Here is a 15413-nt window from a genome sequence, read left to right as displayed (position 1 = left end):
AGGGGAAAAATTATTGTATCAATTTTTGAACAGGCTGTAACGTAAGAAAATGTGAAAAAAGTCAAGGGGTCTGTATACGTTCCAAATGCACTGTACAAACAATACAGATGTAAGTAGATAAATGTTGATGTGCAGTTAAATTTTCAAACACTCAATTGCTACTGTAGTTTAGTGCTACTAGATACAATTATGTATCGTAATAATATGTTTTTATGCAACACCGAAATGTGGGGATTTGAAAATACCCGAGGTCATGAATTCCCTAAAGGCATTGTAGGTGCAATGAAGAGGAAGCCTTAGTGTCACAACACACGTCTTTGACTCTGGGTACTTTTTCTTCTGCTGCCCAGCGAGACGCCCTCGCGCTGTGTGGAGGAATCCGATGGTCGGGGTGACCTCAAACCCAAGGGGTGGCACCACCGTTGCCCCAGTAGCAAACTCCAACACCATCGCCACTGTTAGAGGAGGACATTCTCCATCTGAGGAGTATACAGTAAAACATTTAAAATTCACATTTAAATCACAAAATGATCCCTCAAAGGTTTTTGAGTTACTGTAACGGTTCTCGTCCTCCTCTTCTGAGGAGGAGTAGGAAGGATCGGAGGACCAATGCGCAGCATGGTAAGTGTCCATGATATTTATTATAACTCAGAACACTAAAATACAAAAACAACAAGAGAACGAAATGAAACCGAAACAGTTCTGTCGGGTACAGATACGAAACAGAAAATAATCACCCACCAAACACAGGTGGGAAAAGGCTACCTAAGTATGATTCTCAATCAGAGACAACAAACGACACCTGCCTCTGATTGAGAACCATACCAGGCCAAACACATAAACACAACCTAGAAAAACGAACATAGACTGCCCACCCCGACCATACTAAAACAAAGAAAAAACAAAGGAACTAAGGTCAGAACGTGACAGTTACATAAACTTCAAATAGGAATCCAAGTCTTCTTCCGTGGCTTATGGCCATACTTACCTGAATACGCCCGATCTCGACACATTATTCCATTTCTGTTAGTCACATGTCTGTGGAACTTGTTCAGTTTATGTCTGTTGTTGAATCTTGTTACGTTCATACAAATATTTACACGTTAAAATTGCTGAAAATAAACGCAGTTGACAGTAAGAGGACGTTTATTTATTTGCTGAGTTCATATACATGTACATCCCCACAAGGGGGGTGAGGGATTACATAGTGGTGATACAACATAACACTATCTTTCATCGTCATGTTTCTATATATATATATATATATATATATCAGGCTGTGTAAAACTCAAATTAAGGAAAAAGAAAAGTACAAATGAAGAAGGAGCCAAAAAGAGACCCCTCTGATGACTGTGTGGGACTTGCCTTCCTTACAGCAACACTACAGATCTAGAGGGGTCCCAGCCACGACGTGTTTCTGCCTTACTCAGCTTCAGCAGGTAGCAGGGAGAAAATATGGATAAAAAATTCTGAAAAGTGCAAAAAGTTGCAAAAATTCGGTACTAGGGGTTAACTGTTCTCTACTGTATAGTGTGTATATATTCAGTCGGAAGTTTACATACACCTTAGCCAAACACATTTAAACTGTTTTTCACAATTCCTGACATGTAATTCACTGTCTTAAATCAGTTAGGATCACCACTTTATTGTAAGAATGTGAAATGTCAGAATAATACTAGAGAGAATGTTTTTTTTTCAGCTTGTATTTCTTTCAACACATTCCCAGTGTGTCAGAAGTGTACATACACTCAATTTGTTTTTTGGTAGCATTGCCTTTAAATTGTTTTAACTTGGGTCAAACGTTTTGAGTAGCCTTCCACAAGCTTCCCAATAAGTTGGGTGACATTCCTCCCGACAGAGGTGGTGTAACTGAGTTAGGTTTGAAGGCCTACTTGCTCGCACACACTTTTTCAGTTCTGCCCATGTAGCAGGTGCTATACTGCACCGCTGTAACTCTGCGTTGTGTGCGGTTGATAGAGACTATAAACGTGGACTTTGGAGATCAGGTAGTTTTAATCAAGCAGAACTGACTCTCTGCATCCTGCATCTGCATCCAAAAGGAAATAAAACATTTATAGAGCACATATGTTCTGAGAATCGTCGCCTCTTTCTCTCTCAGTGCATCAAAATTATTTTTTAATAGAAAAATTAATACACTCTCTCCTTATTATACATAACATATTTTACATAGATAAAACCACATACCTGAATCCAAAAGGAAATAAAACATTTGTAGAGCACATATGTTCTGAGAATCGTCGCCTCTTTCTACAACAGATGCACAATAGGAGGGACTGGGAACATTCGAGGAGCTAGCCATCGTTCACACATACAATAGCCTGCTAATACCTTAGCTAGCTATTAACCACATGTTGAATTCAGAATGTTGATATCATCCTAAAAAGTACAATTAAAAGTGCATCTTAACAATACCATCCACTTATGAGTAACCTCTAAATATACATCATTATTCATGAACAAAACACTGTGTGTATGACTTTGTACTTAAAACCTGTTAACCTCTTACACTTATGGTGGCGCTATTTCATTTTTGGAAGAAAAACGTTCCCGTTTTAAACAAGATATTTTGTCACAAAAAGATGCTCGACTATGCATATAATTGCTACTGTTCGAAAGAAAACACTCTGACGTGTCCAGAAATACAAATATCTTCTCTGTGCGTGCCCTTTAACGTGAGCTTCAGGCAAAACCAAGATGACTTGGCATCCAGGAAATGACAAGGATTTTGAGGCTCTGTCTTTCATGATCTCCTTATATGGCTGTGAACGCAAGAGGAATGAGTCTGCCCTTTCTGTCGTTTTCCCCAAGGTGTCTGCAGCATTGTGACGTATTTGTAGGCAGATCGTTGGAAGATTGACCATAAGAGACCACATTTACCACGTGTCCGCCCGGTGTCCTGCGCCGAAATTGGTGCGCAAAAGTCACCTGCCAGTATTTTTCCATGGGGCACAGAGAGAGAAGCAAGCTTCCACGAACTGCATGTCAATGAAGAGATATGTGAAAAAACACCTTGAGGATTGATTCCAAACAACGTTTGCCATGTTTCGGTCGATATTATGTAGTTAATCCGGAAAAAGTTTCACGTTGTAGGTGACTGCATTTTCGGTTCGTTTCGGTAGCCAGGCGCAATGTAGAAAACGGAACGATTTCTCCTACACACAGACGCTTTCAGGAAACACTGCGCATTTGGTATGTGGCTGGGAGTCTCCTCATTGAAAACATCAGAAGCTCTTCAAAGGTAAATGATTTTATTTATTTGGTTATCTGGCTTTTGTGAAAATGTTGCGTGCTACATGCTACACAAAATGCTATGCTAGCTTTGCATACTCTTACACAAATTAGTCAATTTCTATGGTTCAAAAGCATATTTTGAAAATCTGAGATGACAGTGTTGTTAAGAAAAGGCTAAGCTTGAGAGCAAACGCATTATTTTAATTTTATTTGCGATTTTCAGAAATCGTTAACGTTGCGTTATGCTAATGAGCCTGAGGCTTAGTCACAAACCCGGATCCGGTTTGGGGAGTTTCAAGAAGTTAAGGCTCGGGACAATTCTGCCCCCTTTGGATGAATTGCGTGCCCATAGTAAACTGAAAACAAATCTGTCCAAAATTGCTAATATATGCATATAATAATTATTATTGAATAGAAAACACCCTAAAGCTTCTAAAACCGTTTGAATTATGTCTGTATGTATAGCAGAACTCACAGGGCAGCCAATCTCCCAAACTAGTTTTGTCATACAGAAAGTTGGGCCAAATTTGACATCATCGCCCCCACCCTTCACAACCAGCTATGGATCTGGGAACAGTTTCTATGTCTTCCGGGAGATGTCCTCTTTCAGTAGAGCGGTTCATTGTGCAAATCCCGCGAGCTTTGACCCTTTGGCAGACAAAATTGTGAGTGTCGCGAGAAAATACATGCGCTTTCAGGCGCGCGTTGGGCACAGAACTCCCTTTGTTCCAACTTGCATGAGAAGAAGTCAGTTTGTCCGGTCGAATTGAGAATTGTTTTGTACATTAATAACATCCTAAAGCTTGATTCTGCACTTAGTTTGACCAGTTTAGTCGACATATAATATGTAATTTTGAAGTTTTGATGCGCAACTGTTCGGGACCAGAAGTCATTTTGGATGCATTTCAGCTGAAACTGTTAGCATATGCTAATACAAAGACACAGACTTGAAACTGTCACGAACCTCGCCGAAGATGGTGCCTCTTCCTCTTCGGGCGGTGCTCGGCGGTCGTCGTCGCCGGCCTATTAGCTGCCATCGATTCCCTTTCCGTTTGTTTTGATTATCGGGTATTGGGTACACCTGTTTTGACTGAGAACTTGTACACGCCCTGTGTGTTGGCGTGACCGTTTTTGTTGCGCCGGTGAAATAAATTGACAAACGACTGAACCCTGCTCTCTGCGCCTGATTCCACCCACCACTCCTAGTTTATCGTAACAGAAACCAAACGATGTATTGGGTAAGTATAACTCCTTCCACTACATTCTGATCGAAGACCATCAAAGGTAAGGGAATATTTACGTTGTAATTTTGTGTTTCTGTTGACTCCAACATAGCGGAGAAATATTCCTCATGTCTGAGCGCCGTCTCAGATTATTGAATAGTGAACGATTTCTGTAACGTTAAAAATAAATGTGACAAAGCGATTGCATTAAGAAGCAGTGTATCTTTCTAACTATATGTAGAACATGTATATTTAGTCAAAGTTTATGATGTTTATTGCTGTTATCTGGCGTTATCTGGCGGAGCTATCTATAATTTCTCCGGACATTTTCTGAACATGGCGTCAATGTAAACGGAGATTTATGGATATAAATTGCATATTATTGAAAAAAACATAAATAGACTGTTTAACATGTCCTATTACTGTCATCTGATGAAGATTTTCAAAAGGTTAGTGAATTATTTTTCTTTTAATCCTGCGTTTGTGATTGCATCTTTTGTTTGACAAAATAGCTACATTATCATCTGTGTCTTTGTGGTGGTTTGACATACATATGTGCTATGTTTTCACCGTAAAACATTTTAGAAATCTGACTCGCTGGGTAGATGAACAAGGTGTTTATCTTTCATTTGAGCTATTGGACTTGTTAATGTGTGGAGGTTAAATATTTCTAAGAATATTTTTGCATTCTGTGCACCACGGTTTGAGTTGAGCGGGGGGGTGTGGTACCCCTTGGGGAACCTGTAGCATGAACACGTTAAAAGAATCAAACTTTTCTGAAGACAGAAAAATCGTGCCTACCTCTCTCAGTGCATCAAAATGATTTGAGCACGAGTTCGCAGGGCAAAACGTAAGTACACACTCCCCTTCTCCCAGGATGCATGCATACATAACAAATCAACACAACATATTGATATATGAACCTGTTGAAATTCATATAGTACTTTAACAACTGTTACACCCACAAATTTTCTATAGGATTGAGGTCAGGGCCTTGTGATGGACACTCCAATACCTTGACTTTGTTGTCCTTAATAAGCCATTTTGCCACAACTTTGGAAGTATGCTTGGGGTCATTGTCAATTTGGAAGACCCATTTGCGACCAAGCTTTATCTTCCTGTCTGATGTTTTGAGATGTTGCATCAATATATCCACATACAGTGGGGCAAAAAAAAGTATTTAGTCAGCCACCAATTGTGCAAGTTCTCCCACTTAAAAAAATGAGAGAGGCCTGTCATTTTCATCATAGGTACACTTCAACTATGACAGACAAAATGAAAAAAAATATCCAGAAAATCACATTATAGAATTTTTTATAAATTTATTTGCAAATTCTGGTGGAAAATAAGTATTAGACCACTATCCCCAACACCAGAGCAGAGCTGCTACCACATAACCAGAGGAGCTGTAGCACAACACAACATGTTTCTAAAACTCCCACCTACCTACGGGGATCCACCTCCGACTTGAACTCAGCACAGCACTTCACTGCTACCGCTAGAATGGAAAGCTATGGAATTGACACTACTACCCAACTCCAATAACAGTGGAAAAATAGAAAAACACCTCGGAGGAACAAAACACCAGACTGGTGACAATCCCAAGAGAGTAATCTTCATCATCCTATAGCCCGGGGATTCGGACCAACACCTCTGAGAAGCTTAGGCCTTCAACACACTGATATAGCCCACCGCTCTCCACCGGTAAAATGAATACCAATGGGAAACCGAAAACACAGCACAACTACCTGAACTTCAACCACAGTGGAGAAAGAGTAAAACACCTCCCAGGAAGGAAACAATGGGTGGACTACAACCCCACACGGGTAGACTTCATCCTATTATAGCCTCAGAATTTTGTCCCACACAGACAAGGAGCAAAGACCAACAGAACAACAGCCCACCGCTCTCCTCCACTACAATGGAAGCCTATGGAGAATCGATAACACAGACACCCAACTTCAAAGGTAAGTATGAACCACTTTAACACCTCTAAACAGGACCCCCTAACAGGAGCACCTACCCAGGAAGGTGGACATCTGCCCTAAACACCCCCTGGACCCTGGGAAGGCCCACACTCAATATGGAACGGAACCTACTACAATCAGTGCTAACCGCACCCAACACCCCATACCAGGCAATGGGAGAGAGAAAAAAGACAGCCAACTACTCATCTTCATTCTCTTGCTATGACCACAAAACACCTCAGAAAGATCTCTACAGGGGCTACTTTCTTCTTAATTTGTACTTCATTCTCTCCTTAATTTGAGTTTTACACAGCTCCCATACACACTACACAAAACGCCGATGGACGAGACCCAAAGGACTTCACTTCAGCGACCTCAACACCCAACATGAAGAACACAGACACCCCCACAACTACGGCAGACCTCCAACAATGCTACGAGGGACAACCAGAGGCCCCACGCGGCCCACAACTATCCTTCCTACCCTCAACATCCTACAAGAGACGACGCACCGAAGGGCCACCCGAAAACATTTTCTGGGGGGGCAACCCCGTCTCACCACCCGAACGTCACATATTCGACGAACAGAACAATCTTCAAACACCTCTCCAGACCGATCTACTTATCACAGGAAGATGGAACCAGCACTATAACGCCACCACCACACTCACGGACCACCTGAGACCACTTAACTCCAACAGTCTGACATCACTACCAGATCTTCGGATGGCAGGAGCAAAACTAAGGGACTACAGGACACACTCTCCAACCGACCCTCTGAGACCACCAATAACAGACCCATCACCCACAGAGGGACCAGGCCTACACAAATCTCCACCTCCATTCAACACACCACCCAGCAGAGGACACACCCATCCAGCAGAACACCACCGCTCTCCACGAGACCGACCTAGCCCAGACACCTCCCGTCGGAGACACCACGACTACTACACAGGCTATTGGTCCCCCCTTGGTACAGGAAGATACCACCACAAGACATCCTACAGCAGGCACTCCCACTACACAGGGAGGCAGAGCAGACCAACAGAACAGGACCAAACAGCTCCTGCACCTCCACGTAGCACCTCCAACCCAGAGGACCACCACCACAAAGAGAAGATTGAACACCACCACGCCCCGCAACCAGTGGACACCTCTCCAGAGGCCCTCTACCACCTGGCTACCAGACCAAGACAAGGCAACTGATAGCCCTCTTTACCCCATCTTTACTCCATCTAGAGCATCACATCCTCGACAAACTAACCATCACCACCACGCAATGGCTCAGAAGGAACCATGATATCCCGGAGAGACACTACAGGAACGAAACAGAACACACCCACCACATCCTCTCTGACAACACCAACTGCACCAACTGGACAGAGGCGTGGTACCTTGGCAGCAGATGGGCAGAAGAACTCCTCCAAAGACCTCCACTACTACCTCTTCTGGAGAGCCTGCGGAACTCCCTCCCTTACCTTCAAGGACCGCTACTAGGGGACGCAAGAGAACCCACAAGACCAACAGGACCTCTACACCCTCTCCAGATCCTAACAGAACCAAACCCTATGACAGAGAGGACCTAAACACACCTCCAACCTTCGGTCCCTTGGCCCCCCCCAATGGGCCGTCTGTGCACTGAGCCTCCCTAGCAAATCAGGCCCATCCAAATCCTAACACCAAAGGATGAAAACCACGGTAAACCGGTAATCATCTAAATATGCCTGGACACTTGACTAATCAGCAGAAGAAGATGGTTCCACCCTTATCCTAACCCTAACCTCACCCTTACCCCCCCCCTATCCTCGAACTGGACTTAAAATGGAAGAAAGACCAAGGATTAAGACACCTAAACAAACACACCCCAAAAATGCGGAGTGCAACCCCCCCGGTCTCTGCATTAGCTTGAAGGCACCAGATCAACCTTGTGGATACCTTATAAACAAAAACCTAACCCTAACGGACGTTATTATTTGTTTCCCAGAGCATTTTGCTTTTCTAGTTAGAGCCTAATGTTGGCATTGTTGGCACTTTGTTCTTTGTTGTTTAGCTAGCTAACATTAGCTGGCTGGCTCGTTAAACAAAAGGTTTTAATTTTAAGAAGATATTTGGCCTCTTTAGTAACACTTTTTTGTATGTTATTTCAATGTCTTCACTATTGTTCTACAATGTAGAAAAAATAAAGAAAAATGCTTGAATGAGTAGGTGTGTCCAAACTTTTTACTGGTGCTGTATACAAAATAATATTTGTGTGAAATCTGTTTAGAGAAGCAGACTAATAGCTGTAAGAGCAATCCATTTTCTGAACGGGGTGTTGTACCTAATAAACTGTTCGGTGAGTGTCTATTGTAGTAGTGAAGTAAACCTGCTCACCTTTTAAACTAGTAAAATACTTGACAAAACGGAGCTATAAATGTGACAAATGCACTTTCAACTCTGTGAAAGAACATTCTGTGAAAGTTATTTTTCTAAGAACCAAAGGAGAACCTTTAGGGAACGTTACAGGAACGTTCTGTGCTAGCTTGGAATGACCTTTATATCAAATAAAATTTGGAGTCACGCAATGACATGTGTGGTCCTCCCACTACGACTCGGGAAAACATTATTAGGCTGCAGTTTATTTGGCTACAGATGAAATAAATGATGATGAACTGCACAGGATGGTGAAAGTGCAAAGTGATGAGCTTGATGCTCCTTTGCAATAAATATTGAGGGTCTTATGATGGTGACACGATGATCGATGCTTGGCTGCTGTTTGATAAATAAAAATAATCTCGCTCTTTTGTCCATAGTAGTCTCATCATGTAGGCTCTACGCGTACTGTATTATGCGAGCTGTTGGCTAATGTGAACATGCCAATACCAGAGTGGGCACACTCACTACATAAGTCCATTTTCTTGGTAACAAAGCCATCAGTAGAGTTGAAAATGCAATGGAAACCCATTTAACTTGGCCGGGGTAGGCCGTCATTGTAAATACAAATTTGTTCTTAACTGACTTGCCTAGTTAAATAAAATAAAAATTTCAAACCAAGCCAAAATAGTGCTCAGGCGTAAAAACAATGATCCTGTTGGTGGTGATAAAGGGGTGCTCTGTGGCATGTGGGGCTTTTGAGTCACACCCTTAGCTTTATTCAAGTCCATAATAAGAATCCTTTTGGCAGCAGTCTCTCATGACAGACACACAGTGCAGCTGGCCAGCACACACACAAAATGTAGTTCTGGGCTCCAAGCTTAGTTTGGCAGTGGTCCATTCTTCAATACTGGTGGGTACTGCAGGAGCTAGTGAAGCTCTGCTAGGCCCAATAGATTATCAGTTGGCAGAGAGAGTCAAAGTCAAATATCAAATGGTTGACTGTGTGCTGTCATTGGTGGTGGTGCTGCCTGTCCTCTCCTTCCTCCTTGCTCTGAAAGGACACAGAGTAGCCACATCCCTACTCCTCCTCCAGCGACCTGTCTTCACAAACAGACAAACAGGACCGGAAGCAACACCAAGTCACACACTCGCAAATTAAACAATACATTGCTTTATTGAAGCCTCTGGAGAACTCAAAGGGACACATTCATTTTCAAATCAATTAAAATATATTTAAAAGGCCTTGACACAAACAACATAAATTTCAATCACCGGTAGCCAACAGAATAGTAATAACAAAACACTCACCTGTCCTTAGAGCTCCTGATAGAGCAGAGGAGGTATTAGTATGAAGGCTTGGGATGACTGACAGTCCATCCACCTCCGATGATCCCTCCCCTTTCTCCATGTGATTGGTCTTGCTACCCTGCCCCTGCCAATCACTAAGAGCCGTTTGAAAGCTCCTTGCCAGACAAGCGGTGATGTCCTTAGCTCTCTTAGCACTGGTGCACCAGAATACCTTGCACTGTAACTGCAGTTGCTGGCCTTGCTGCTTACAGATGTACAGGAACACATTGGGGTGCTTGGTGTCGGCCGCGCAGAACGCAATGTCCCTCAGATAGGTCTTAGCGAGCTGTCTCCCCGTGTCAATCTCCTTCACCTCTATGTAACGCCGCCGCAACACCAGAGCGTGCTCCTTGCACAGTTTCTCAGGGGCCCCCGGGGCCCACTGCTGGAGCAGCAGGCCTATGACCCCCTGGGCCTGTTCCAGATCCAGGGAGTAGATTTTCTCAGTGCCCAGGTAGAGCACCTTGTAGAGGGGATCCCCGTGGGAGAGGGTAGCGGTGCGGTTGGGCCGGAGGTGGAACCGGCGGCGGAACACAGCGGGAGACTTCCTCAGAGTCTGGATGAGCTTGAAGGAGGGGTTACTCTGTGACATGGCTAGAGGTCAAAGGTCAGTTCCAGGGTGCGTTCAGACTTCAGAACCATTGGTTGTTGTTGTTCTCCCAGAAGCCTCTGTTATTAAACCCGGTAGAAAGTTATTCACTCATTGCACCTGGGGGTAAAGAATTTAAGTTAGAAAAAATATGAATTACTTGAGGGAAAAAGTTGTAGTTACGAGTAGCTTAAAGGGTCAGATTCCCGGATACAGATCAAACTAAATCCTGGACCAAAAAGCAATTTCAATGGAGAGCGTTTTTAGGCTTTTACTAAATATAATCTGTGTCCAGGAATCTAGCCCAAAATGTTATTTTATTGTTTTAGCGGAATGAAGATACGATATCTTCAGTGCATCATGTACTTCCTCCCTTTCTTTTCTTAACTTACATTAATGATGGCTTTTAATGTAAGTTCCATGGATGCATGTTGTACATTTGATTATCTCAAACAAACATGAATGTACAGTATATTCATACAGTTGCACTATTTCAGCCATCTTTTAGGTCTATGTATTTACATGTTTATGTGGAAATAATTAAAGAATACAATCAATCTTGGAAGTACTGCAATACAATTATCAACTTCTAGGGTTTTAAAAAGAAAACAATAACACTGCAAGAGGCTCAATATTGGAGAAGAAAAATTGCAATTTTAAATATATTTTCTTTATAACTGTGGACCTATATATGGCCTATATATGGCCTTAACTTCATGTATTTTGTATAATTTATCATTTTTCCAAAAAAGTAGAGTAGTGGCTATACAGTCCCATTTCACTAGCTCATTCTCTGCTCCTATGAGGTTTCTCTGCATGGTTCAAATTCGAAACCAGCCCCCATGCTGCCGCCGTCACAAAATCCTTATCTGGACTTTCTGGTGGTGTCCAGCAAGAGTGTTTAAGTGTGATTGTAGAAGCCCAAAATGAGCAAAACAAGATCAATATGCCTTATGTATAATGGCTAAAGCCATATTGAGGTAAGTGGTACAAATGTTAAACAAACGACTCAAAATCTTTCACAAATTTATACTAATCTATTGGTTTATTTCAGCATTTCCCTTACTTTGTGTCGCATTCCTGTCACTTACCCTACAATGGTTAAAAAAGTTTTTTAAAAAGTAGCCTACTTTCAATGTATCCGAAAGAATGTCATAAAGTCCATTAACGTTGCAATAATTCTTCACAGTAAAATATCTATTCTTGTCTGAATGTTTTTGTTCCGAAAGGGCTGCATCAGTGCACCGTGAAGTCTGCTACAGCGGTAGATAAGTTATGTGAAGGGGCCACTTGATCGTGTGAGAGAGAAGGGGAGAAGGGGGCGGGAAGTAAGACAACCTCTATGTAGTGCAAAAAAATTCTGAAGTATTTACTTTTATATGGGGAATAATACACACTGACCCTTGCTGGTATCAGTTTTATAATTGACCTATAGTATCTGTATGCATGTAATTACTCTTTTCCCCAAATCAGAAAAGGCTATAATAATGTTTATAATGAGTTTCTAAAATAGGTTCCCACTAAATGCACTACAGTCATTCAGAAAGTATTCAGACAACTTGACTTTTTGTCACGGTTGGTTGAAGGACTGGACCAAAGTGCAGCATGGTAAGCGTACATTTTCTCTTTATTCAAAAATGACGCCAACAAAACGAAGATCAAAATCCAAACCGTGATACTTTGGGCTATGTGCCCTGAACAAAGACAAAGTTAAATTCCCACAAAACAGGTGGGGGAAAAGGGTACCTAAGTATGGTTCTCAATCAGAGACAACAATAGACAGCTGCCTCTGATTGAGAACCACACCTGGCCAAAGACATAGAAATAGAAAATCATAGAACATAGACTGCCCACCCAGATCACACCCTGACCAAACCAAAATAGAGACATAAAACGCTTTTTACGGTTAGGGTGTGACACGTTTTCCACATTTTGTTATGTTACAGCCTTATTCTAACATGGATTAAATTGTTTATTTCCCCCTCGTCAATCTACACACAATATCCCATAACAACAAAGCAAAAACAGGTTTTAAAGAGATTTTTTTGCAAGTAAAACATAATAAAAAACTGAAATATCACATTCACTCAGTACTTTGTTGAAGGACCTTTGGCAGCGATTACAGCCAAGTCTTTTGGGGCATAATGCTTCAAGCTTGGCACACCTGTATTTGGGAAGTTTTTCCCATTCTTCCCTGCAGATCCTCTCAAGCTATATCAGCTTGGATGGGGAGAGTTGCTGCAAAGCTGTGTTCATGTCTCTCCAGAGATGTTTGATCGGTTTAAGTCCGGGCTTTGGCTGGGCCACTCAAGGACATTTAGACTTTTCCCGATGCCACTCTTGCATTGTCTTGGCCGTTTGCTTAGTGTCGTTGTTCTGTTGAAAGGTGAACCTGCACCTAAGTCTGAGGTCCTGAGCAACTCTGGATGAAAATAATTTAATCTAGGATCATTATGTACTTTGCTCGGTTCATCTTTCCCTCGATCCTGACTAGTCTCCCAGTCCCAGCCGCTGAAAAACATCCCCACAGCATGATGCTGCCACCACCATACTTCATCATAAGGATGGTGCCAGGTTTCTTCCAGACAACTTGACTTAGCATTCTGACGCTTAGCATTCAGGCCAAAGAGTTCAATCTTGGTTTCATCAGATTAGAGAATCTTGTTTCTCATGGTCTGTGAGTCCTTTGGGTGCCTTTTGGCAAACTGCGGGCTGTTATGTGCCTTTTACTGAGGTGTGACTTCCGTCTGGCCACTCTAATATAAAAGCCTGATTGGTGGAGTGCGGCAGAGATAGTTCTCCTTCTGGAAGGTTCTGCCATCTCCACAGAGGAACTCTGGAGCTCGGTCAGAGTGACCATTGGGTTCTTGGTCACCTCCCTATCCAAAGCCCTTCTCCTTCGATTGCTCAGTTTGGCCGGGCGGCCAGCATAGGAAGAGTCTTGGTGGTTTTAAACTTCTTTCATTTAAGAATGATGGAGGCCACTGTGTTCTTGGGGACCTTCAATGATGCAGTCATTTTTTGGAACCCATACACAGATCTGTGCCTCCACACAATCCTGTATTCGGAACTCTACGGACAATTCCTTTGACCTCATGGTTTGGTTTTTGCTCTGAGATGCAATGTCAACTGTGGGACCTTATATAGACAGGTTTGTGCCTTTCCAAATCATGTCTAATCAAATGAATGTACCACAGGTGGACTCCAATCCAGTTGTAGAAACATCTCAAGGATGATCAATGGAAACAGGATGCACCTGAGCTCAATTTCACGTCTCATAGCAAAGTGTCTGAATACTTATGTAAGTAAGGTATTTCTGTTTTTTATTTTTAATACATTTGCAAACATTTCTAAAACCCTGTTTTTGCTTTGTCATTATGGGGCATTGTGTGTAGATGGATGAGAAACTCATTTTATTTAATACATTTTAGAATAAGGCTGTAATGCAACAAAATGTGGAAAAAGACAAGGCATCTGAATACTTTCCGAATGCACTTTGACTCCATGTTGTATGGTTATAATGGTATTGGCCCCTGAACAAAGCCACAGTTATGTATAAATAGCAGAGGAGTAGACCAAGATGTCATACTCTTTCAGTTTTTGTCTAAAGCGCTGGGTAAGTGATACAAATGTCAAGTTGTTTCTAAAGTTGAGACAAAAAGTAGCTAATGCGGTTACTAAAATAGCTGTCATTTTTATTGGTACCAGATAATTCTGCTCTGAATTCAGATTTGAATAGCAGAGGAGTAGAATAAGATTTCACACACTCTAACTTGTTGTCTAAGTTGTTGAGAAAGGGGTCCAAGTAGCAGATTTGTGTCAAAAGTTTACATTGAGTAGAATAGAATGTTGGGAGTGATGATATCACAAGGGAACCTTTAAAATGCTGAGTAAATCCCATGAAAGTGGATGTTGGACAATTTCTTTTACAAAAAGTTGAATAATTTAAAAGTATAAAATATATCAAAAAGTTGTATGCAAGCACACTATTCGAGAACTTTTTAAAGTTGGAACGTTTTCCAGTTTAAGGAGTAGCATTGTAAAGAATAATAATAATAACTATAAGTCATAAATAATTCCTACAATATCAGAAATGTGGCAGCTGTCACAAGCCACAATAATAACAATTTTCTAAGTGGTTTAGAATTTCAGTAATTTGGCTGTTACAACTAACCTCACGTTAGATTCTTCTCTGGTCTCCCCTATCCCTCTCTACAGCAAATAGTGTGCTGATCGCACAAAATGTGTTGGTCATTTACCAATGATCCATTCCCAGAACACATTTTAGAATGAACAGCATAGTGCTTTTCAGAGATGACCTCCAGCTCTTCAGGACTTCAGAGGACAAAAATCAGTTAACCACCTAACTGAGGAACTCAATTTAACCTTGCGCAATACCCTAGATGCAGTTGTACCCCTAAAAACTAAAAACATTTGTCATAAGAAACTAGCTCCCTGGTATACAGAAAATACCCGAGCTCTGAAGCAAGCTTCCAGAAAATTAGAACAGAAATGGCACCACACCAAACTGGAAGTTTTCCGTCTAGCTTGGAAAGACAGTACCGTGCAGTATCGAAGAGCCCTGACTGCTGCTCGATCATCCTATTTTTCCAACTTAATTGAGGAAAATAAGAACTATCTGAAATGTATTTTTGATTATGTCGCAAAGCTAACTAAAAA

General features: G+C 41.9%; 1 protein-coding gene across 5 annotated transcripts; it reads right to left on the bottom strand.

The window, feature by feature from the left end:
• Positions 1–113: 113 nt before the first annotated feature.
• Positions 114–11992, bottom strand: LOC135514683 (uncharacterized). 5 transcript variants are annotated; one of them, XM_064938191.1, is made up of 3 exons: positions 11800–11992; positions 10106–10853; positions 114–479 (listed from the first exon to the last, which is right to left on the bottom strand). In XM_064938191.1, exons 2-3 carry the CDS (start codon positions 10734–10736, stop codon positions 211–213), a joined length of 900 nt encoding a protein of 299 aa, XP_064794263.1. In that variant the 5' UTR covers positions 10737–10853; positions 11800–11992; the 3' UTR covers positions 114–210. The 5 variants fall into 5 exon arrangements, with proteins under 5 accessions (XP_064794263.1, XP_064794261.1, XP_064794262.1 ...); XM_064938189.1 differs by having other exon boundaries at positions 11825–11992; XM_064938190.1 differs by having other exon boundaries at positions 11864–11992.
• Positions 11993–15413: the final 3421 nt, after the last annotated feature.

This window comes from Oncorhynchus masou, chromosome 26 (genome assembly GCF_036934945.1).
Source record: "Oncorhynchus masou masou isolate Uvic2021 chromosome 26, UVic_Omas_1.1, whole genome shotgun sequence".
NCBI lineage: Eukaryota > Metazoa > Chordata > Actinopteri > Salmoniformes > Salmonidae > Oncorhynchus > Oncorhynchus masou.
This window is presented reverse-complemented; position numbering and strand designations above follow the sequence as displayed.